Raw genomic sequence first — 24,463 nt, 5'->3', positions numbered from 1 at the left:
ATGAACCCTCATATCCACCCCAACCTCCAATGGATGACAGACTTCGTGTTATTCTTCAAAGGCAAGAAAGGATGAATAAGAGTGTGCTAAAATTTGCGGCCGCCTTAGGCGAGTTAGTAAATGTAATAGCTTCCCAATATCTGAGCACTCAAAGAACTCCCATGGATACATGTGGAGAATCAAAAGAAGAGCAAAGCATGAAGGAGACACTAGAAACTTCGGTGGACAATGAGGAACATGGCTTTGTATTAGAACAAGTGGAGGAAGCCATAGTAGTTATAGAGGAAGAAGTGGTTGAAGACTTAGGAGATGCTGAACCTCCATGGAAAAGTCAAGACATAGAGCCTCCTTCCAAGACGGTTGCATTTGATGTTGAGGAGGGTGTACAACCTCCAAGGCATATCATAGTTGAAGACTTGGAAGAGGTTGGTCAAGAGATGGAGATTAAAGAAGAAGAAGCACAACCTCCCATGCCCTTGGTGAGTAATGAAAAAAAGATTGAATTGGAAGAAAGCTACCAAGAGGAAGAGGTTGATATTGAAGAAACTTGCAAAGAGGTGGAAGTTGTCAGAGAAGAGCACAAGGGAGTGGAGCTTGCAAATTCGTTAGAAATACTTCCCCCTAAGTTGCCATCATCCTTCACAACATTCAAGTGGGTAAAATTCACATCCCTTAGCTTTCTAATTCCACTTGAATATGGGCTACTGGAGACGGATGGTCAACTTAGAGCTCTTTGTGGCATAAAGAGTAAGAGGAAGATGGTCAGTGGTAAGAATTGTCATGCAAGGTTCAACATGGTTGTGTGCTCAAATTTTACATGCAAGGGTTGGTGTAAAGCTCAACTGAATGGGTCTAGGAAGTTGTTTGGACGCTTCACTGAGAATTCTAAAGCTGAACCACCCGGATGGAATCATGATAATCAACTTGAAGACAGGTGTAGAAATAAGATTTGGGATCCCGGAGGATATTGGAATAACAAACATTGGTGGAGATTCCTGGATGAGTTCAAGCATAAGCCACCATAACAGGAAGCTCACCAAATGTCAAACTTAAGGACTTTAACTAAAAGTGCTAGGTGGGAGACAACCCACCATGGTATGATCGTTCCTTTTTCATTTTTATTTAGTTTTATTTGTTTTCGAATTTTATTTTATTTTACTTTATTGAACCTGGAGTTTTGCATAACATTCATATTAGCATTGCATTCTGCATACTGCATAAAAAAAAAAGAGAAAACACGCATGCGACGCGGCAGCGTCGCTGACGCGTCCGCGTCACCAGTGCAATGGGAAGAAAAGGAAACGAACAGAGAGTCACGCGAGATCGTGGCTGGAGGCGCGCCTTTAGCATAATTTGACCCACACGACCGCGTCGCTCACGCGACCGCGTCGCCCACGCGGCCGCGTGCCATGTAAATCGACGTAACAAGGGTGTATGGCAGAAAGTTGAGCTGGAGTTGGGCTGGACTCGTGCTGGAAGCCCAAGCCCTCCCACGCAAATGCGTGCCCCACGCGTCCGCGTCATATTAGAAATAAGGCCACTCACGCGATCGCATGCCCCACGCGACCGCGTCACCCAGATTTTTGGCAATATGCATTTAAACAGAGAGTTGCGCGAACGCGAGGCTGCACTCGCGCCAATCGCACAAATCAGGCCATGTGATCGCGTGACCCACGCGTCTGCGTCACTTGACCTTATCGCGCACCACGCGACCGCGTCACTCACGCGACCGCGTCAAAAGCGGCGCACAGAATATCCAAATCAGCCAATTTTCTTATCTTTTCTTCTCTAATCCTAATTTTTCTATCTTTTCTTATTCTTTCTTCTTTCTTTCTTACTTTATTTCTTTTCCTTCTCATTCTTCTTCTCTTTTATTTTATTTTGTTTAATTTATTTGCATACTTTCATTCATTGCATTTTAATTTTGTGCATATTTTTATTTTCTTTTCTAAATTTATTATTTTACCATTGGTGTTCAAATATTCTTATTCAATTGTTATATCTTTCTGGTATTATCTTGGTGCTTATGACTTATTTTATTCTGGTTAGATAATATTATTTATATCAATACAAATCTTTTATATCTGTATTACTTTTTCATTGACATGAATTTATATTATCTCTCCTCCCCCACTCTCTTCCCCATTATTGCAAATTTTGCACCATTGGTATGCCATGGCTTCTATTGTTTTCTCACGTACATGTTGAAGCTTCCATGTAAATGAGACCCTTATCAAATGACATTAACCCAACCATACTTCATTTATTTTCTTATCTCTATTATTGGGTTACCTTTCTTCCCTTTTTCTTTCAGGATGGCCACCCGGAAGGGAACCGAAAGACGTTTATAAGGGGAGACAAACAAGTCCATCTGCACAATCTTTAGAGAAAAGCATCAGTTGGAACAACCCGTTCACCTGCACACCTCAGCATGCACCGAGGACGGTGCAATCTTTAAGTGTGGGGAGATCGATACCGATCTCCATGGGTTAATTATTTTCTTCTCAACACCAATATTTTATTTAGTACATTGTTGTTACATTTGCATGTTTCATTGCATGATTTTTTTTTTGATTTTATGCATTTAGCTACTACTTGGTTGAGAAATAATAAGTTTCTTTTTAAGATCCTATTTTTGAAAATTTTCACTAATTTAAAATCAAAATTTTTTGTGTTAAATTTGTTTGAAGTTGTATTTGGAACATGGTTTTTGAGCTAAAAAACACACAACCTGTGAGATTTTGAGCTTATTTACATGGTTATATTATTTAACCATAAATATTTTATTCTTGTGTGTTTTCTTCCCTATGATTGCGATCTTTACTTTGTTTCAATCTATATGTCCAATATTCAGTGTATTTACATGTTTGCATATGATTGAGGCCATTATTTGATTTTAGCTCACTTATCCCAAATAAGCCTACCCTTTAAATTACCCTTGTCAGCCACCTTGAGCCTTTCAATCCCCATTTATTCTATACTTTACCACATCACTAGCTTTAAGCGGAAAACAAATTAATTATCCCAATTGAATCTTTGGTTAGCTTAAGATAGAGATTGTGTAACAACTAAGTGTGGAAAAATTGTGGGAACATGGGTTAATAAGGGAATGTAACATGTTTCTAATTTATTTGAATATTGGAAATTTGGGAACCTACTCATGAAAAACCAAAATAGAAAAATAATAGAAAATTCATGTGCATTGATAAGTTATGTTTATTTCTCTACAAAAAAAAAACCAAAAATATTCAATAAATAAATAAATAAATAAGGGGACAAAATTACTCCAATGCTAAGTTAATAAAAAGATCAATGCACATGTGATAAAAGTAAAGAAATATCAAAATTTTGGTACATGAGTATGGGAATCATACAAAAGTGGGAATTATGGGTAGCTAGGCATGAATTTAAAAGTATATAGAGTATATGTATATTAGGTGAGAGCTTAGGATAATTAAAGATTCATATTATAGCTCACTTGGCCATACATATATCCTTTACCTTTACCTCAGCCCCATTACAACCCTGAAAAGACCTCATGATGTTTGCATTGGAACATTACATATTTGTTGATTGGTTAGATGAAGAACAAAGTTTTAGAAAGCATGACTAGAGAAGAGTAGAGTGATTGACCCTAGACACTTGAGAGTTAGAGTGATATACACTACCAGTAAGGGTTCAGTGCTTAATTCTATGTTCCCGGCTTTCATGAGCTATCTTCTTACAAGTTTATTTGCTTTTTATTGTATGATTTGAATTAGTGAAATCTGATTTATGTTTGTCTTGAAAGATTTGTTTACTTTTAACCAAGTAGGTAGAATCATTTTGCATGTAGTTGCATTCATATAGGTAGGTTACATTTCATACTCTCTATCATTCCTCTTCATCTTTATAGCTTCTCTTGAGCTTAGCATGAGGACATGCTAATGTTTAAGTGTGGGGAGGTTGATAAACCACTATTTTATGGTTTATCTTATGCTCAATTGAGTGGATTTTATCAACTCTTTACCCACTTATTCATACTATTTGCATGATTTTACATTTGCCTTCCTAATTATGTGCTTTGATTGAAAACATGCTTCTTTGGCCTTAAGTTCCCTATGTTTAAATCCTCTCTTATTACCATTAGATGCCTTGATATGTGTGTTAAGTGATTTCAGAGATTACAGGGCAGGAATGGCTTAGAGGATAGAAAGGAAGCATGCAAAAGTGGAAGGAATATAAGAAGTTCGAGAAACTGCTAAGCTGTCCAGCCTGATCTCTTTTCATTCAAACGGCTATAACTTTAGCTACAGAGGTCCAAACAATGCGGTTCCAATTGTGTTGGAAAGCTAACGTCCGAGGCTTCGATTTGATATATAATATATCATAGTTTCCCTAACGCTAGGCGATGCGGTCGCGTGATCCACGCGGACGCATCGCAGTGACGAAAATCAGCGTGTTTGAATTCGCAACCAGCGAATTCTGGGCTGTTTCTGACTCAGTTTGCGGCCCAGAAAATACAGATTAAAGGCTATAAAGTGGGGAAATGCATCCATTCAAAAAACAAGCATTCAAATTCACAATTTTAGGAGTAGATGTAGTCTTTAGAGAGAGAGAGATTCTCTCCTCTCTCTTAGGATTAGGATTTAAGACTTCTCTTAGTTTTAGGAGTGACTCTCAATCCCAGGTTCAATATTCCTTTTATTTATTTTCTCAATTTAGTTTATGAACTCTTTATGTTTGGATTGATTTTCTTAATTAATGTTATTTGAGGTATTTTCAGATTTATGATTTCTTTCCTTTATTTATATAAATAATTTGGATTTTTTTCTTTTGGCTTTGGTTGAGTCATTGGAGACTCTTGAGTTATCAAACTCATTGTTAATTGAAAATTGGAATTCTTCAAGAATTAATTCGAGTTCCACTAACTCTGACTTTTCCCAAGGAAAGACTAGGACTTAAGGAATCAGAATTAATTCGTCCACTTAACTTACCTTCATAGTTAGAGGTTAACAAAGTGGGAGAAAAATCCAATTCTCATCATAATTGATAAGGATAACTAGGATAAGACTTCCAGTTCTAATACCTTGCCAGGAGTTTATTTTTGTTGTTATTATTTTATTTCCTCTGCCATTGCTATTCTTACTTTTTACCTTGATCCAAAACCCCAAAACATACCTTTGCATAACCAATAATAAGAACACCTCCCTGCAATTCCTTGAGAAGACGACCCGAGGTTAAATACTTCGGTTATCAATTTCAAAGGAGTTTGTTACTTGTGACAACCAAAACGTTTGTAAGAAAGGAATTCTTGTCGGTCTAGAAGCTATACTTACAACGCGAATTTATTGTGAAAATTCTAGATCGCGCGAGAGTTCCTCTCATCATTGGTGCAATGAAGTCACCAAGAACCTTCCTTGCATCTCTTTCATTATTCGGTTCAGCTACCATGTCTGTACTTTTAGTTTCTTGTTCAAAAAGTTCTGTGAGGTCTCTTCCGGAATGTTGTGCTTTAACTTGTTGCAAACGCTTCCTTAGGGTCCTCTCAGGTTCAGAATCAAGATCAAAGAGAGGTTCTTTATCCTTGTTCCTGTTCATAAACAAGAAAGAAGAAGAATAAGAGCTCTATATTAAAGAATAGAGAACTCCCTGTGAGATGTGAAGAAGAAAAAAGAATGAAGATAGAGAGAGGAGAAGAAGAATTCGAATAAAGAGGGGTAGAGAATTCGAAATTAGAAGTAAAAGGAGAAAATAGAATTAAAATATTTTTGTTCTTATTTTATTTATTGATTAAATTAAAAAGATTTGAAAACTTGAATGTGATTTTCGAAAGAGAAGAGAGAGAAAGAGAAGAGAAGTTTTCGAAAAATAGAAGAGAGAGGAATTAGTTAGGAAGTTTTGAAACAGAAGAAAGAGGAAACAAGTAACTAATTAAGAAAGATTTGAAATTAAGATAAGATAGAAGATTTGAAAAAGATTTAATTTTGAAATTTAAAATTAGAAAAGATAAGATAAGAATTTGAAAAGATTTTGAAAAAGATTTTATTTTGAATTTTAAAATTGAAACAAGATAAGATTAAAGATTTGAAAAAGATTTGATTTTGAAATTTGAAATTTGAAATTCTAAATTTTAAATTTTGAAATTGAGTTTTAAAATTTGAATTTGAAATACGATAAGATAAGATTTTTGAATTTTAAAGAAAGATAAAAAGATAAGATAGTGATTTGAAAAAGTTTTGAATTTTAAAATTTAAAAGAAAGATAAGATAGGAAAGAATTAAATTTAAAAGAAAAGATTTTAAAAAGATAAGATTTAAAATTTAAAATTTGAAATTAAGATAAGATAAGATAGTTATTTGAAATTAAAATTTGAAATTTTTTTGTAATTTTTGAAAATTAAGGTAAAAAGATATAAATTTTTTATTTTTTGATTTTTTGAATTAATGAAAAAAGAGAAAAACAACCAAAATACATCAAACTTAAAATTTTTTAGATCAAGACACTAATTTTTTCGAAAATTAAGAAAGAAAAACACCAAAAGACACCCAAACTTAAAATTTTTAGGATCAAAACAAGAAATGAAACAAGAACAACTTGAATATCAAGAAAGAACAGAAAGAACAATTTCAAAAATTTTAAGGAAACAAAGAACACACAAAGGACACCAAACTTAAGAATTGACACTAGATTCAAACAAAAGACACTATTTTTGAAAAATTTTTTTGAAAAAGAAAACAAAAAATTCGAACTTTAACAAGAATAAGAACAAAGACTCAAACAAAAGATAAAGATTAATAAAGAAAAGTAAAGATTTTTGAAAATTTTTTTATTTTTTTCGAAAAAAAAAAAGACTCAAACAAAATAGTAAAAAGTACCTAATCTAAGCAACAAGATAATCCGGTTGTTTGTCAAATCCGAACAATCTCCGACAACGACGCCAAAAACTTGGTGCACGAAACTGGCTCCGCACGTTTCGCACAGATAGCCCGGCAAGTATACCGGGTCATCCAAGTAATACATCAGGTGAGTGAAGGTCGATCCCACGGAGATTGTTGGTCTGAGCAAGCAGTGGATACCTTGCAGATCTTAGTTAGGCGGATAAAAGTTATAGTTTGTCATGGAAAAAGTATAAAACAAAATAGATAAATAAAAGTTACTAGATAAGTGTGAAATCAATGGTGATAGAACGGTTGAGGCTTCGGAGATGCTTTGTCTTTCCAGATTAACTTTTCTTACTATTTTCTTCAATAACCTTCTGATTCCTTCAATGGCAGCCGTAAGTGATTAATTCATGTCCTCTCATCAAGTTAACCTCCTCTACTATAGCAATCCACCATGTTAAGATGACTCATGTCCTCTCATCAGGCCACCTCTAGGTTTCTTACTGTAACAGAAGATGAAGCTCTAAGCAATCCACTCCCCTTCACGATCCTACTCAAGGTGCCACAGACAAGGCAGATCTTCTGGATCAGAAAGTGATGCTTCTCTAACTCTAGCTTTAATGCCACAGAGACCTTACGCACCCATAGTCAACGGGATTTCATGTCACGTATCCAAAGTTGCTCAAATGCTCTATTGGAATCTGCAATGCAATCTCTAGCTCTGGTTCAATGCTATCCGGGTCAGGACTTACACAGAACCCAAGTAGAACAAGGATGATTGTCATGGATCACCCTCAATTCATAAGATGAAGAACAAGAATGCATAAGAGAATAAAATCAGACATATTGAGAAAGAACAGTAATATTATTGATCCATGAAACTCAACAGAGCTCCTAACCTTAACCTTAGGAGGTTAGTGACTCATACTATACATAATGTTCGAAAATACAAAATGAGGGAAGAAGAAGATCCTAAACAAGGGTGATCTCTTCCTATATATACTAATCTGCTAACTAAGGATTATAGAAAATAAGATAAACTAGTCTTGTAGTGCAAAAATCTACTTCTGGGACCCACTTGGTGAGTGTTTGGGCTGAGCTTGAGTGTCTCCCATGAGCTAGGACTCCTTGGGGGCATTTAACGCTGGCTAGGGACCCCTTTTGGGTGTTGGATGCCAGCTGCTCCCCTGTGGGCGTTGGACGCCAGGAATGGGGTTGGTGGCTAGCGTTGAACGCCAGTTTTGGGCCTTCATTTTCAAAACAAAGTATAAACTATTATATATTTGTGGAAAGCCCTAGATGTTATCTTTTCATAGCCGTTGAGAGCGTGCCATTTGGACTTCTGTAGCTCCAGAAAAGCTTCTTCAAGTGCATGGAGGTCAGATCCTGACAGCATCTGCAGTCCTTTCTCTGTCTCTTAATCAGACTTTTGCTCAAACTCCTCAATTTCAACCAGAAAATACCTGAAATTACCATAAAATAGAAACTCAAAGTAGAATCCAAAAATATGAATTTTTCACTAAATCCTATTAAAATATAATAAAACTTAAACAAAACATAGTAAAAACTATATGAAAATGATGCCAAAAAGCGTATAAAATATCTACTCATCAGGAGCTTTGAATTAGACCTTTTAACTCCTTCATATTTTCCTTTCTTATCATAAAGGACAATTCACTGAAAATCAAGAGCAAGTATAGATCTAAAATTCAACACAAGAAAGTGAATAAGATTGATACAAATATCTTATTCTTCAAAATTTGCTTCTCATAACAATTTTTAGAATATCTTAAGATTGTCTTTTTTACTCTAAAAATTAAGAGGAATACTTTTCAAATAAGCACAATTCTCAGAGTTTCTATTATACTTTAGTGTCACATTAAAGTTTCAAAATACTTACATTCCTTTAACATCAGGAGAGTTGATATCTCCAACATGTAGGAAAATTTCAAAAAGTTCCACAAACTAATTGTTTTTCCATTATTCTTTCCTATCCATATCAAAGAGGAAAATATCAGTGTGAAAGTGGAACTACTATGAAACCTGTAATAAATACCAAAGAGTGAATCACATATCATAGAAGAAAAATCGGTAGAACTCAAAACTATACAATTTGTTACTACTATATTCTAATTCCAATTTCTATAAGTCCCTCGCAACCTTGAATTTGAAATCCTATGATATTTGCACAATTAACACAAGTATTCATAAAGATCATCATTAGCATCTTCAAATTTGAAAGTTAAAACACTCAAAATTGTTGACAAATAAAATTGAGAGAGAGAGAGAGAGAGAGTTGCCGAACCTTTTTGCAAACATCACCGGAATTGGAGGAGATACAAAGAGGGAGGAGCTTGGAGAGCAAGATTTCAAGCTTGGAATTTCGCAGAGAGCCAAACAAGCGAGCATCCGGTCAAGAAGCTCCTCAACCTTCACGTCGAACTTCTTTGCCGCCATTGACGATGCTTTTAAAGATGAAAGTGCTGCCGGTTCCACCATATTCTCGTTTCGTCCTTGGCGAACGACCGAAACATAAATCGTGACATAGATCATAGGCGAACGAAGAAACGAAGATAGCAATGCAGATCTGAGGCGGAGGATGTTGTCGGCGATAACAATGTCTACAACGGTGGTCAGTGATGGAGAGAAGTGCTTGAGGTTGTGTCGTTGTGGAATTTCTCTCTTTTGGTCATTATTTAGGGTGGGAGAGTTTTTTACTGTGTGATCTCTACTTGGCAAGTAATCAGAGAAGAAGATAGAAATAAAACAAAATAAAAAATTCAGCGGCAATAATAGTAATTGCCGTTATTGATGAAGAAAAAGTAGAATTAAAAATAAAAAAAGTATTAATTTAGTGGCAATAGTAATAATTGTCATTATAAAATGTAGTAATAATGGCAATGTTACGATAAGAATGAAATGGATGACCATGGGCGGCTCATCTTTTCCATACTGAAATGATATGTTACCTAAGTCCTTACATTTAATGATAGTGGAAAAAGAAGCCTCCTTGCATGTATAAATAGAGGTTGAACCTCAGTGAATAATACACAAGCAAAAAAAAACAATTCTCTCTCCTTCCTTACGTTACAAATATTATTCTCTCTCTCTCTTTCTCTCTTTTATCTCTGTGTGGTTTTAAACTATAATAATTATAATATTAATATAAATATATAGATCAGTTATATTATAGTGAGATAAGAGCATATTTATATTTCTCTATTTATATTTATCTTCCTTATTTATTTTACAATACGTTATCAACACAAGACTCTGATCAAATTTTAGGAAAACTCAGGTAACAAATTTTCATTATGTTGAAGCTCTCTCATCTTGAATTTAATGCTCTTGATATATCAGAGAATAATTATTTATCATGGATACTAGATGCTAAAATCCATCTTGATTCAATGGATCTTAGAGATACCATTAAGGCTGAAAATAATACATCCCAGAAGGATATAGCCAAAGCCATGATTTTCCTTCGTCGTCTTCTTGATGTATGATTGAAAAAATAAATATCTCACATTAAAAGATTCTGCAGATCTGTGGAAAGACCTTGAAGAAAGGTACAATAATGTGATACTTCCTCAAGCCCGATATGTTAGAGAAAACTTTCTCAACCTTCCATGTCTTGAATGTGCTCCTGCAGCAGCAGTATCGAAAAAAACGATTTAAAAAATATTCTGATTTAATTTCTTGCCTTCTTGTTGCTGTACGCAACAATGAGTTGCTCTTAAGGAATCATGAAGCGCGCCCAGCTAGCGCCACCCCATTTCCTGAAGTAAATGCGGCAAATCATTACCTCAGAAGAGGTAAATGGCAAGGTTTTAGTAACAAGAAAATTTATGGAAGGAAAAAGAATTATGTTCAAAAGAAAGGATCTCACCAGAAGTGAGATAAAGAAAGAAACAATGGGCAAAATAAATCAATAGAGGATAAGTGTTTCCGTTGAGGTGGAAACGGCCATTGGTCGCGTACGTGTCGTACACCAAGGCACCTAGTTGATCTTTATCAAGCATCTTTGAAAAAGGATGATAAAGAAAAGGAAACAAATTTTGTTTCAAATGATGAAAATTCCACCATTCATTATGATGTATCTAATTTCTTTGAGGATCGTAAAGAAAATATTGGCTATTTGATCAATGATGGAATAGTTTAATATGTGTGTTTATTAAGTATTCATGTGAATAATTTTTACGGTGCATGTACTTTTACTCATTTTATTATTATTATTATTATTATTATTATTATTATTATTATTATTATTATTATTATTATTATTATTATTATTATTATTATTATTATTATTATTATTATTATTTGTCTTTGAAGAAAAATAGCAAGGACATATTGTGAAGATATTTGCCTTGCGAATAGTGCAATTTCGCACACTATTCTTAAAAGTAATATATATTTTACCCATCTTGTACCAAAAGAAGAATATGTTAATAATATTATTGGCTCAGGCAATGTGATAGAAGGCTTTGGAAGAGCTATAATTTTGTTTTCCGGAGGAACAAAATTCATAATAAATAATGCACTATTGTCTACCAAGTCTCTAAGAAACTTGTTGAGCTTTAAAGATATTTGCCGAAATAGATATCATATTGAGACTATGAATGAGGGAAATCATGAGTACTTGTATATCACAACCCATGATTTAAATAAAAAGGTTATATTAAAAAAGTTACCATCACTTTCATCTGGGTTGTATTATACTAGAATTAGTGCAATTGAATCACATGCCATTGTAAACCAGAAGTTTACTAGCCCAAATGAATTTATAATTTGGCACGACCGATTGGGTCATCCGGGAATAACCATGATGCAGAGAATTATTGAAAACTCCTATGGACATTCACTAAAGAGCCAAAAGATTCTTAAAACTAGTGAATTTTGTTGTGCTGCATGTTCTCAGGGAAAGTTAATTTTAAGGTAATCACCAGCAAAGATTGGATTTGAGTCCCCTGAATTTCTAGAAATGATTCAAGGGGATATATGTGGACATATTCATCCACCATGTGGATCTTTTAGATATTTTATGGTTATAATAGACGCATCTTCAAGATGGTCGCATGTGTGCTTATTATCTTCTCGCAACCTGACATTTGCGAGATTACTTGCTCAAATTATTCGATTAAGAGCACAGTTTCCAGAAAATCCAATCAAAGCAATTCATCTTGATAATGCTGGTGAATTTACTTCTCAAGCATTTGATGCTTATTGTATGGCTAATGGAATAAGTGTTGAACATCCAGTAGCTCATGTTCACACACAAATGGGTTAGCAGAGTCACTTATTAAACGCCTCCAATTGATTGCTAGACCCTTACTTATGAGAACAAAATTCCCAACCTCACCTTGGGGGCATGCTATTTTACATTATGGTCATCTTTTTCATACTGAAATGCTATGTTACCAAAGTCCTTACATTTAATGATAGTAGAAAAAGAGCCTCCTTGCATGTATAAATAGCGGTTAAACCTCAGTGAATAATACACAAGCAAAAAAAATAATTCTCTCTCCTTCCTTACGTTACAAATATTCCTCTCTCTCTTTTATCTCTGTGTGGTTTTAAACTATAATAATTATAATATTAATATAAATATATTATAGTGAGATAAGAGTATATTTATATTTATCTTCCTTATTTATTTTTCAACAGGCAATTAAGGCAAATGTATAATTGCTACTAAAACATAATTTAAACAAAATTAATAGTAACCATTGTGTTATGGCTATTAAAAGTTTGTTAGTAAAACTAAATTTTTTTTGGGTAGTGAGTATGAAAGTAATTTAATTTAAATCTACTTGTTCCTATACATCTAAGGAATACAATAAAAGTCAATGAGTAATAGCTCAAATGGCATAGTCTCCCCGTACTCAATTAAGAAGTTGCGGGTTCGAATCTCATATCTTTGGTTAAAAAAAAAAAAAAAAGGAATACGATAAAAAAAACCTGGAAGACGTAACTTTAACTTTGTTGCTATATTAAGGTTGTAATATTGTGGTTGTGTAACTATAATATTACATCTATTTGGTTGTGGCTACAAACAACATAGTGCTAGTGAGACGCCTGAAAAGAGATTGGCATGAAAGCTCCATGGAAACCGTAAGGAATTCTGCATGGCAATGTAATCTTGGCAACTGCCTCACCACTTAACTTCTTTCCATCAATTATATGAACCTGCAACAAAAATTGCAAATAATTGAATATATGGTATAGCAATTAATTATATCTCAGCATAATCTGTTATTGGATACTACTACATATAGTTTTAATTAACCCACTTGAGATATGGCATCATCTTCGTTATGAACAAAACTGATAATCCAACCATCATCTTCTTCTACACCACCATCTTTCGGTACAAAAGCAGCTCCACTGCAAAATGTGTTCTTCTCAAACATATGGTATTCAACCCTTATTGGATCTTCATCATGTTGTTTGTCTCCCTGCTAGTTCGCAAATTTCAAGTTAAGAACTTATCATAATTATATCATCATAAATTAATAGTTGAAAACAGTTGGATAATAATTTAATCAACCTTTCAAATAATTTAATAAAACTATTTATTCTGTTACATTTTCAATTCTCAACTATCAATTTCGTATGAACATTTGAATTCTTATCCTACTTAATAGCAGATAAAATGTGAATTCGCTTACCATAAATAACTTTTCACTCGATGATTCTTCGAAGTAGAGCTTTGCTAGACCTCCATATTTTGGCACATCTAAATAGTCCAAATACAAAGATTGTATCATATATACAATTATGAAGTGCTGCACATAATTACTTTTTTAAAAAAAAAAATCTTGTAGTGTTACCTTGTGTAGAGCTTGCAAGGGGATCAACTACTTGTGTGTATGCATATCTATTCTTGATACCCATGAAGTTTTCATTGACCATAGGAAAATCCATATACACTACTTTGGGTCCGATCAGACTTCTCTCCTTAACTTCCCCTGTTTCCATGTTCAATCGCCATTCGTAACAACGAGACAGACAATCGAGTTCATTCGAACTCGAACTCGGATGAGGTCCAGGAATCAATGAATCAAGAGATCTGCAGCCTCTTACTACAACCTATTCATAGTATTATCAAATTTATGGTGCAGCCATTTTGTTCATATGTCTAAGAAAGAGAAATGATTTAGGTAGTGTTCATTTGACCTTTGGTACCTATCTTAGTTCATAAAGAATACCGATAAAAGTTTGCTTAAAAATAAAAAATATTGGTTCTTTGTTTTTATATGTCTGTATGATATATAACCATTCATGTATTTCTATCTATCAATTTAAATTTGTAGGATATATAAAATCATTGACCGATCATTTCTATATTTCTTGTGTCTCAAGACATTGACCAAACGCGCTACCTTCAAAATCTCAGTCCTATGATGATATTACTTCTAGGTAACTTAATTACCTCGTGACCCTCCTCAAAAGAATTGATGATATGGAAGGTGCAATTAGGCTCCACTTCAAACCACTTGATTGAGCTTGCATCACCATAGCGTGGCATCACACCAATTCTTGCATATTCATCCTTATCATACCTTATTAGTCTGCAATCAGTCATGCAGAGCCAAATAACTATTGTGGCGGTTTTGAATTGAATGCATTTTGGGTTTAATTATTTTACAAAGGATATATGCACTCACTGCTCTCCTTTAACAAGTCTGAGTAGATCAATGGTTAGTGGAAAATCCATGATTACATTGTACCTACAAAGAAAAAAACAAAACATGATCATATTTTGCATATGCACGTTTTCATCCTCAACAATAATAATAATAATAAAGTATTTTAAGTATTATCTATGTACAATTTCTACCTCTGTGTAACACCTAGTTCATGGCAAAGGGTGCACCTGTTCAGTTTGAGATCAACTTTGTGATCCAATTTTTTTCCATCGGCTGAAAAAGTTAGTGAAATAACCATGTGAGATATATTATTTATGTACTATATATAGTCTATAGGAACTAGTTTGTACACTAATTAATAATGTTGTCTTATGAAAAAATACAATATAATGCATACCAGAAATTATTCCAAGTTCACAAAAAGGTAAAATTGGAGATATTCCTAATGTTACAAGCTCCCCTGTACCTGGAGCTTTCTGTGATAAGTCAATAAATTAAACAATTCTTGAGTTTGATGAACGAGATTATTATTATTGGATGAGAAGAGAATAGTAACCTACTTAATTACCTTTGGGTGGCTGCAAAAGGGTCTATTCCAGGCTCCATTGACATCCCAATTCCTTAAGGTTTTGAGGGTAAAGATGTCAATCTCTTGTGGGATGTGACTTTCAGCCACGGAATAAAACTTGCCTGAATGCTCAAACACATTGGTGTTGCTAATGTATTTGTTTACTTTGCCAAATCTCAACTGTTAAACACAATTAAGCGATTAAACAAAATCCAAGTTGACCATCAAACCTACCCAACATATACCTTTGGAAAATAATTGATAATTATATTAGACTACTTAGAAATAAAGTCAAAGTCAAGAAGATGATTCATCATTGATTATAGTAAACATTATACTGACCAAATTTAAGAGGTATGCAAACAAAATGGCAAGTGAATCGCCTTGAATGGCCGGCAAAAATGATGGTTTGTTCCTTTGTTTTTCAAGCTTGTAGGTCTCAGTTTCAACGTGCCTGTTGTTGTATAGAACCGTCCAATTATTGTTATTATTATTATTATTATAATTGAAATACAATGCATGAAGCATTCCCTCTCCTTCCACCCATACGTGACTTGTCTTTCCAAATATTGAATTTGTTGATTTCAGTCCTCCAAATAGCGGATTTGGTCCTGCACAATGATAATAATAGTATTTAATTATTGAATTTTTTGCTTAAACTTACTTTAATTTAATATTCCAATAATTCTTATCTATATTTCCACTTTTAGAATATTCCAGTAACAGACCAATCATATTCTTAGTTCCATTATATGGTGCCTAGAGCAATTAATATATATAATATACTTTGACCTTTAATTCGTTTTGTACATTAGTTATTAATTAGTCCACGGACGTCAACGGGATTTGTTCGTTTTACCTTAATTAATTTCCTGCCATTTGTCGCCGTAAAAAACAAGAAAATTAAGGTTAATTAACCTAACTAGGTTAAAACTCGCGGAGAACTAAATTAATTATATTATATAATATAAATTTAAAATATTATATATATTATTTAGAGATATATTAAATTATATATAAATTAATATTAAACTTAAAAATTAATTTGTAAAAAATATTATATAATATATTTATTTAATTTGATAATTTATATATAATTTAATATATAATATTATTATTTAACAAAAAATATATAAAAATATACCGTTTTAATATAGATAATAATTATATTTAATCGTTATTTTATAATTAGTTAAATAATATGAATGAAATTTAGTTAATTAAGAAGTTTAAAATTTTATTTACTAGTATATCAAAATTAATTTAAATTTTATAACAGTAGATGATAAATGACAATTTAAAATAAAAATATAATTCAAAATTTAATAATTATAAAAAATAAAATTATAGATAAATTAAACTATAAATAATAAAAATATTTAATTGAATTTTATTCACCTGATTTTATATAATTATTTTTATTTTTATTTTTTAAATAGTTATTTTTATTTTTTTTTAAATTTTTTTAGGTTATATTTAAATACTATGGTACAATAATGAAGCTATTATATAAAATATAAGTATGAATATATTATTAATATTTTGATAGTTAAAAACGGCATTTAATTTTCTAATTTTATTTTTCTTGAATCATAATGACATGTATTTTCAACAATATTATTACAATTAAATTATATTAAAAAATATAAATTGTTTAAAAAAAAGGAGTGATATATAGGCGACAAAAATACTATATAACTTATGAATATAATTATACAAAAAAAATAGAAAAATTAATGAATACAATCACACAATTACCTAATACATACGTTTAAAAAAAAAAAAAAAAACTATGGTCATCAATCAACTTTTAGTTGTGTAAAATATTAGAAAAATAGAGAGGAGAAAAGAGAAAGAGGTATGAAATTATGTTAGAGAAGATAATAAATATATATAAAGTGAATGTTGATTTATATAATAAATATTGGGCAATTTACCTATTTAAAATAAATGGAGGAAAAGTTTACTCAATTACAACAATTAAGAATTGGTTACTTGCATGTCCTGATTCATTTTTATATAATCCGTGGTAACACTCCACGTTTTAGAACTAACACATAAACCGTGGTAAGCTCCAACGGGTTATGAAGGAAGCATCATAAACATAAACCGTGGTAACCTTCCACGGATTATGAAGTGAACATTGGGAGGCGTAACCCGTGTAGCCTTCCACGGTTTATGAAGAGATTAGTTTGGGCATAAACCATGGTAACCTCCCACAGTTTTTGAGTACCTATATATATACATAATCCGCGAAAACTTTTGATGGATTTCATTGTTGGGGGTTAAAGTTTTTGGTGGTGAGGAGTTGAGAAAGAATCCGGGGCCATCAAGATTCTGGCGCGGTGGAGCCATGGAAGATGAAACTCACATGTACCGATTGAATAGCGTTGCGCACGTGGCTAGAAACATCAACCAAGAGGTTAGTTATACTATCTATGTCTCATGGTTTACTATGGGTGGTACTCCCGCATCAGCATTTAGTGTCGTACTGCCAGATACATCCCGAGCGGAGTATGTTCAGCAATCGACGAGGGTGCGGCGTCCTGCTAGATGTGGCACTAGGTCTCACTTGCTTGGTGGTTTCGACATTGATGACGATAATACCATCAAAAATTCGGATTAGCATTGCATTGTTTAGTCATATGGTAGGACTTATGTGTGTCTTATTATCCTGTGATATGCATATATACGTGTTTACGCATGTTTTATGATCTTCACTTATGAGCACCTTTGTGAAAACTTTTTAATTCTGTTATGAATCAATCATCGGTTAAAAGCTAAAACATAAACATCATCGTACTTCATTTTAAACGACATCTAATATTAAACGACTTAAACATACATAATACACTGATAGCAGCATCTAATATTACACGACTTAACCATACATAACATAATGAACTCAACAACAAAAAAAATCATAACATCTAAGCATCCCTAACAACAGTATGTCCTCGCTGTGTGCAGTTCCTCCGCGTATGACCAGGTTGACGGCAGAGCCCACAGCGCTTCGGTTGGTTTGGAGCAGTCTGATCCATGATACCCCGGATTCTGGTTAACTTTGGCCGTCCATCTCTTGCATGCCTCATTTTAGGGTCTGGAATGACAGTCGGACCAACATATGGCGGCCAGAGTCCTTTTGGGATAGGGGGCAAACCCTTCCTTGTACACTTTGAACACCTCAGTCATACGATACACATCATGAACATATGAGGCCTAATTCAGACGCGAGTGGGCGCAACATGCAATGGCGTGACAACATGGGTAATGCAGAGCTTGAAAGTAGCCACAGTCGCATGTGTGATCCCTAAGAGAAACTCGATAGCTACCAAGCGAGAATTTACCAGTGGGCGTCGTCTCAGCCACAGTGTACTCGGACTGGTGCCTGTCGTATAAAGTGACGGTGAAGCATCTCGAGTCTCTCATGTTTCGCTCTATTGCTTTCACCAACGCCTGACAAAATTCATGCCCAGTCCCCATTTGTGCCTCCGCCATTTGTCCTCGGACCACAAATAGCTCAGCAAGCCTTCCGTATGTGGACTTCACCAACGAAGTTATCGGGAGGTTCCTTGTACCCTTTAACACAGAATTCACAAATTCACGAATATTAGTTGTCATGTGACCAAACCGTCCCCTGCTATCCTGATGCTGGGTCCACTTGTCATATTCCATCCGATTGGCCCAATCACACATAGCCGGTGGTCACTCGAAATGGAGGTGGCCAAACAAGTGTGCGGACCGTTGTACCTCCTAACCTCCCAAGTGCCCTTTCGTGCACGAAGCGATATGCGAATCAACCAACTGCAACCTTTGCCGAACTCCTTACATTTTCTATGATACTTCAGATGATCCGAATCTAAGACCCTGTACTCAACACCTCGACGGATGCTATAATCTTTCACACTCAACAGCTTTCTCTTTATTCTGGAATGATTATCCAATCTGAAATTCTGTAGAAGAACCCCCAACGGCAGCATCTCCGTCTGACTGTTGCCCTAATGCCTCCAAGTTTAGAGTGGAAAAGTGCGGAGGATACTGCTGTGTGCCGAAACTTGAAGGGTTATTCTGTGTATGTGGATTGGCACCTGTATTATCATTGCTGTCCCAATGATATCAATAGGCTCTTGGTCTAAGTCATCATCCCGCATTGCATTCTCAACTCGATCAGGTTTTCCGAACCCTAGAACATCAGGAATAATGCCAGGACCATTATCCACCTCATATTTCTGATGTCGGACCCCACGATTCTCGAATGGTACAGAATTAACTACCTCCGTACGGTCTAAATCAGCCCCAAAGGAAGGAGATGCAATGTACGGAACAGTTGCTGCGGCCACAGCCATCGAATTATAGGCACTGCCCATGGCAGTCGAGTGAGGAACCGGAGCTGATGCCCCAAAACTATCGACACCGACCTCCAACTTCGCATACACCTCGTGTATTCTGACCTTTGGAAAACTCTTAAGACAGTGAAACAGAACCCGAATATCTTCATCGGCCGCTATCACAAACGTATCATACTTAACACCGGTTGACACAATTGCGATAAAAATCTTATAGAATAACTTCTTCACCCACTTGCTCCCAAATACTCCAAGCTTCTGCAATATGCTATTCTTTATATCTGACAAGCTACTTGATGAACTGATAAATATACTCAACAATTCTCTGTCAGTAAACTTCACACCGTATTTCTTGCTTCTTTGAATTTTTCCAAAATAATGTACTAGCACTAGGAAATTCTCATCCTCACTTGCCATTGTAAAAATTCTCCTCTTCAACACAATGAGTTCACCGTGTATATATAGCATTTTCCTCCACATAAACCGTGAAAGACTACCACGGTTTATGTATGCAGGTTACCACGGTTTATGTGTGTAACGCTAAAACGTGAGATGTTTCCACGGATTACATAGAATAGTGATAGGACACGAAGGTAAACGATTCTCAAATGTTGCAATTGGGTAAGCATTTCATCCTTTTATTTCATTTAAGTAAATTGCCCATAAATATTATTAATATTTTGATAATTAAAACGATATTCAATTTTCTAATTTTATTTTTCATGAATCATGACAATATATATTTTCAACAATATAATATTATTATAACTAAATGATACTAAAAAAATATAAATTATTGAAAGAAAAAAAAGTGATATATAGGTAACAAAGACACTATATAACTCATGAATACAATTACACAAAGAAATAGAAAAATTAATAAATACAATCACACAATCATCGAATACATATGTTTAGCAAATTAAAAAAATAAAAATAAAAACTATGGTAATCAACCAAATTCCAGTTGTGCAATAGAAAGAGAGAAGGAAAAAAAAGGAAGTATGACATTATGTAAGAGGAGATAAAAAAAACGTATAAAATGAATATTGATTTATATAGTAAATATAAGAATGAGTGTTAAGTGTGAGAAGAGAAGATAGAAGGAATTAGATTTTAATTAAATTTATGTCTGTTAAAAAAAATTAACATTAATATTAAAAATAATAGTGTAATCTACATAAAAATAAAAGATAAGAAAATATAAAAAGTTAAGATAAAAAAATTTATAATATTATATAAAGCTAAATTATTATAAAAAATAAAAATATAATAAAAATTCTATGACATAATATAAAAATAAAAAATTATACTTAAATTGTGTAAATTAACTACTTAGCTGACGTAATATAATAATAACAAGCTAAAAAACTAATAATATATCTAGAACTTATCTTGAGCTCTATTTTAATAGAGATTAATAAATAATACAGTGTAGATTTAACAAATTACACTAGGAATATTAAATTATTTCAGGGTATGATGCCCTAAATTAAACTTAGTGCGTTGTAGCTTATGCATAGTCCAACCAGAAACTTTAATTTAGCGTCTCGGGTGTAACATAATAATTGTCGGATATATGTTTAACAAGAAGGAAGGACAGATGTTTATTGTGAACTCCACATACGATGCTGTTGTGAACTAATTATTACATTGATGTTACTTTTAATTTAAATAAATAAAAAATCTTAGGAGCCAGTATCTATTTACCAATTTTAGTCAGTATTTGACAAATATAAATATAAAATTATACGCAGATTTAGTAAATTAGATACAAATTATATTAATGTATATGTATAAGTTTTAGTAAATATAAATATAAATTATATATTTTATGTGTATAAATTTTTATAAATATAAATTATTATTAATTAAATATTAATTTAAAATAATAATATTTATAGACTCTATTATTATTGTTTAAATAAATCCTAAAAATAGAAAATAGACTCATTTTGATTTTTAATTATTGATGGTAATATCAAAGATAATTTTAAATTAATTTATATTTATTTGACTAGTAATTTTATATACTCTATGTATTCTAATTGTTCCACTTTGCTTTATTGAATTTTTTGGTTCAAAAAAAAGATAGAATGTGTATAAATAAAATAAAAAAAGAAGGGTATTGGTTATTAGTTATTACCATTTCTGATGTAGACACCCTCAGGAAAACCATTCGGAATATGGCCATCGATGTTGTTAGTCACAACCATTGTTTCTCCCAACTCCTCCACGGGAGCAAAGTTATTCTGCTTCTCAATTATTTGGCGTAACAATTAATAATTTGTATAATTGTGCATGAATTTTGGGATAAGAATTTGTTATTAATAGACTGACTTATGTTAAAATATACTAATAAGTTATAAAAAGATAAGATTGACGTAACTAAAATTATTTGTTGTATTGATGTGGAAGTCTTTGTCAATTTAGATGTGAAAATATTTTGACTATGTACTGAACATTAAAGTCTGATTTCAATGTCATAAAAGAATAAAAAATATAAATAATTTTTTAAGGAAATTTTCAACAGATTTTAGATTATATATTAATTGGTATTGTATTTTGATTTCTTTATTCTGTTTTATATTTATATTATAATACTTTGTCTTTTTACATGTTAGAAATTTATGGGATGATTATGTAATCTTAATGGAAATGCCAAAAGTGATATGTAAGTAATATATAAGTCACTCATAAAACTCTTCTCCTCGTTTAGGTTGAAGCTGTAACTTAACATTAAAAAAAAAAATGGATGCAAATTAAAGGAAGGTACCTGAGATGGAAGCAATGGCTGATCAATGAATTCAAAGAATGAATCCACAAAAGCATCAACCAATCTAACAGCAGAAGTTGCCACAATTTTTGGGAATTCCGGCAAACCAATCATCGTCATTTTCTGCTCTCATCAGTGATGAATTCAACAAAATACTAATTATTAATACTTAATTACCTTCTTCAACTTCTGAAAATAAATTAAATTAAATGAAGAAGTGTATATATGTGGGGATAGAACTTAATTCTTATTACCTTAAAAGCAGAAGCAATTGGTATATTGAAGTGATTATGATGAGAATTTTTGTGTGAGACATAGGAAGGTCTTTTCTCGATGGAGCACTTTACCAGAAATAATGGTTTATAAAAAGAAGAAGTCGCCATGGAATTCAAATCGTCAAGCTAATAAGGAAAGCAAAGCAAACCAAAATCGGTTGTTTATGCTTAGATAGAGGTAATATATAATATGCTGCACAGAACAAATCATATATATATATTCGGCAATATTAGAAAGATAAAGAAAATATATCAGATAATATTAAAAAGACAAAAAAATAAATTAAAATTTATTTTATTTAATAATAAATAAATAATTAATTTTAACCATGAAAAGTTTAAACATTAACAAATTTATTATGAAAAACAAAATTAAGATTGTATCTATCATAAATATATTCTAATTGACAAAAATAACCAAAACTTAAAAAATACTTAAAATTTTTAAATTACTCGAGTAGTTGGGGTTTATTTCTCTATCAGTTTGTTGAGGATATTGCAGCCGGTTTATAAGAGCATTTTCGAGTATTCTGATATGCGAAACACATATTAAAGCCTGAAATAGTTGTTAAAGTTCTGCAAGTATGATAATTATTAATTCGGTAACTTCTAATTTCTTTCACTCCCAAAATTAGAAAGTGTCACATATTTGATATTTGACACAGAACACATAAATTCAATAGTCTAATTAATCACCTTTTCAAGTTTTAACTCATCTGACACTAGTAGAGCCACACTAAAACAGCAATGAAAAAATGATGATGAAACAATTTAGTTACAGTCAATTTTGAAATAGTTGAGATTGTGTTTGGTTTCATCATCAATCTCTTTCAATCAATTTATAGAGTGTTTTTCTCTTTTCTTTTATGGAAATTGAACAACAAAATAGAGCATATACATGCTGAGAATAAAGAACAACAAACATTTTGAGTACTATGCTGAGATTCAAACCAAATTAATTAAATTTGTTGATCTAATCTAAGACAAGCCTAAGAGAATCGATTAGAATGAAATATTTTCAAGAGAATAAAGGAAAATAGGGAGAAGAACCTACTTGTGAGTCTGCCGGAGGAGAAACTCGCAGTTCAATAGCTCGATAGACGAGATTGCTGGCGCAGGAGAACGCCGCAGGAAGAGATCGCCGCAGGAGAAGAAGTCGCTGAAAGAGACGTCGCAGGAGGAGATGTCGCCGAAGGAGACCGTCACTGGAGAAGACGTCGCAGAAGGAGGTTGCCGCTAGAGGAGACGTTGCCGGAGGAGACCGTCGCTGGAGGAGACGCCGCTGGCAGGAGGAGATCATCGCAGGAGGAGATCGCCATTGGAGAAGACGTTGCAAGAAGAGGTCACCGCTGGAGGAGACTTCGCCGGAGGAGGTCGTCGCTAGAGAGGATTGTCGCCGGAGGAGAGATCATGACAGAGGAGATTGTAGTGGCATAGCTTTAAGATTTCTCTTACAGTGGCAGCGTTTCAAAGTGGGAATGAGGAGGGGTCACTACAAAAAAACTTGGTAATTACGGCGGTTTTTTAAGGTTATTACGGCGGTTTGAACCGCCATTATTACCTTGAACGGCGCTAAAAAAATCGCCATAATTTGAAGCACCATTTGGTTATTACGGCGGTTTTTAAAAAACCGCCACAATTATCTGGTTAAAACGGCGGTTTTTGAGTTGGGTTAAAACGGCGGTTAAAACCGCCGTTATTTCCAGATAAAATGGCATTTTTTGTTGGTTAAAATGGCGGTTCAAACTGCCGTTTTTTCTGGGTTAAAACGGCGGTTTTTTGATAGGTTAAAATGGCGGTTTGAACCGCCATTATTACCCTGACAGAGTGGCGTTTTGATTGGTTAAAACGGCGTTTTTGAACCGCCATTTTTACCCTAACAGAGTGACTTTTCATTGGTTAAAATGGCATTTTTGAACCGCCGTTTTTATCCTGACAGTATCATTTTTGGGTTAAAATGGCATTTGAAACTGCCGTTTTTAC

The 24,463-nt window shown here is 33.3% G+C and overlaps 1 protein-coding gene across 1 annotated transcript; it reads right to left on the bottom strand.

The window, feature by feature from the left end:
* Positions 1-12,912: 12,912 nt before the first annotated feature.
* LOC107621800 (carotenoid 9,10(9',10')-cleavage dioxygenase 1) lies at positions 12,913-22,588 on the bottom strand. Its single transcript, XM_016323796.3, has 13 exons — positions 22,460-22,588; positions 22,206-22,328; positions 21,576-21,681; positions 15,426-15,694; positions 15,084-15,263; positions 14,913-14,991; positions 14,707-14,788; positions 14,534-14,596; positions 14,299-14,437; positions 13,697-13,955; positions 13,535-13,602; positions 13,157-13,321; positions 12,913-13,052 (listed from the first exon to the last, which is right to left on the bottom strand). Exons 1-13 carry the CDS (start codon positions 22,586-22,588, stop codon positions 12,930-12,932), a joined length of 1,785 nt encoding a protein of 594 aa, XP_016179282.2. The 3' UTR covers positions 12,913-12,929.
* Between the last annotated feature and the right edge of the window lie 1,875 nt (positions 22,589-24,463).

The sequence above is a fragment of the Arachis ipaensis genome, chromosome B10 (assembly GCF_059453495.1).
Source record: "Arachis ipaensis isolate K30076 ecotype BB chromosome B10, ASM5945349v1, whole genome shotgun sequence".
Lineage (NCBI taxonomy): Eukaryota > Viridiplantae > Streptophyta > Magnoliopsida > Fabales > Fabaceae > Arachis > Arachis ipaensis.
The sequence above is the reverse complement of the archived record's forward strand: the minus strand, read 5'-3'. Positions and strand labels throughout refer to the sequence as shown.

Coding starts and splice junctions, on each gene's coding strand:
- LOC107621800 (XM_016323796.3), bottom strand. CDS start 22,588: ATGGCGACTTCTTCTTTTTATAAACCATTATTTCTGGTAAAGTGCTCC. Junction 21,682..22,205: donor AGCCATTGCTTCCATCTCAG/GTACCTTCCTTT, acceptor ATTGAGAAGCAG/AATAACTTTGCTCCCGTGGA. Junction 14,438..14,533: donor AGACTTGTTAAAGGAGAGCA/GTGAGTGCATAT, acceptor GACTGATTGCAG/ACTAATAAGGTATGATAAGG.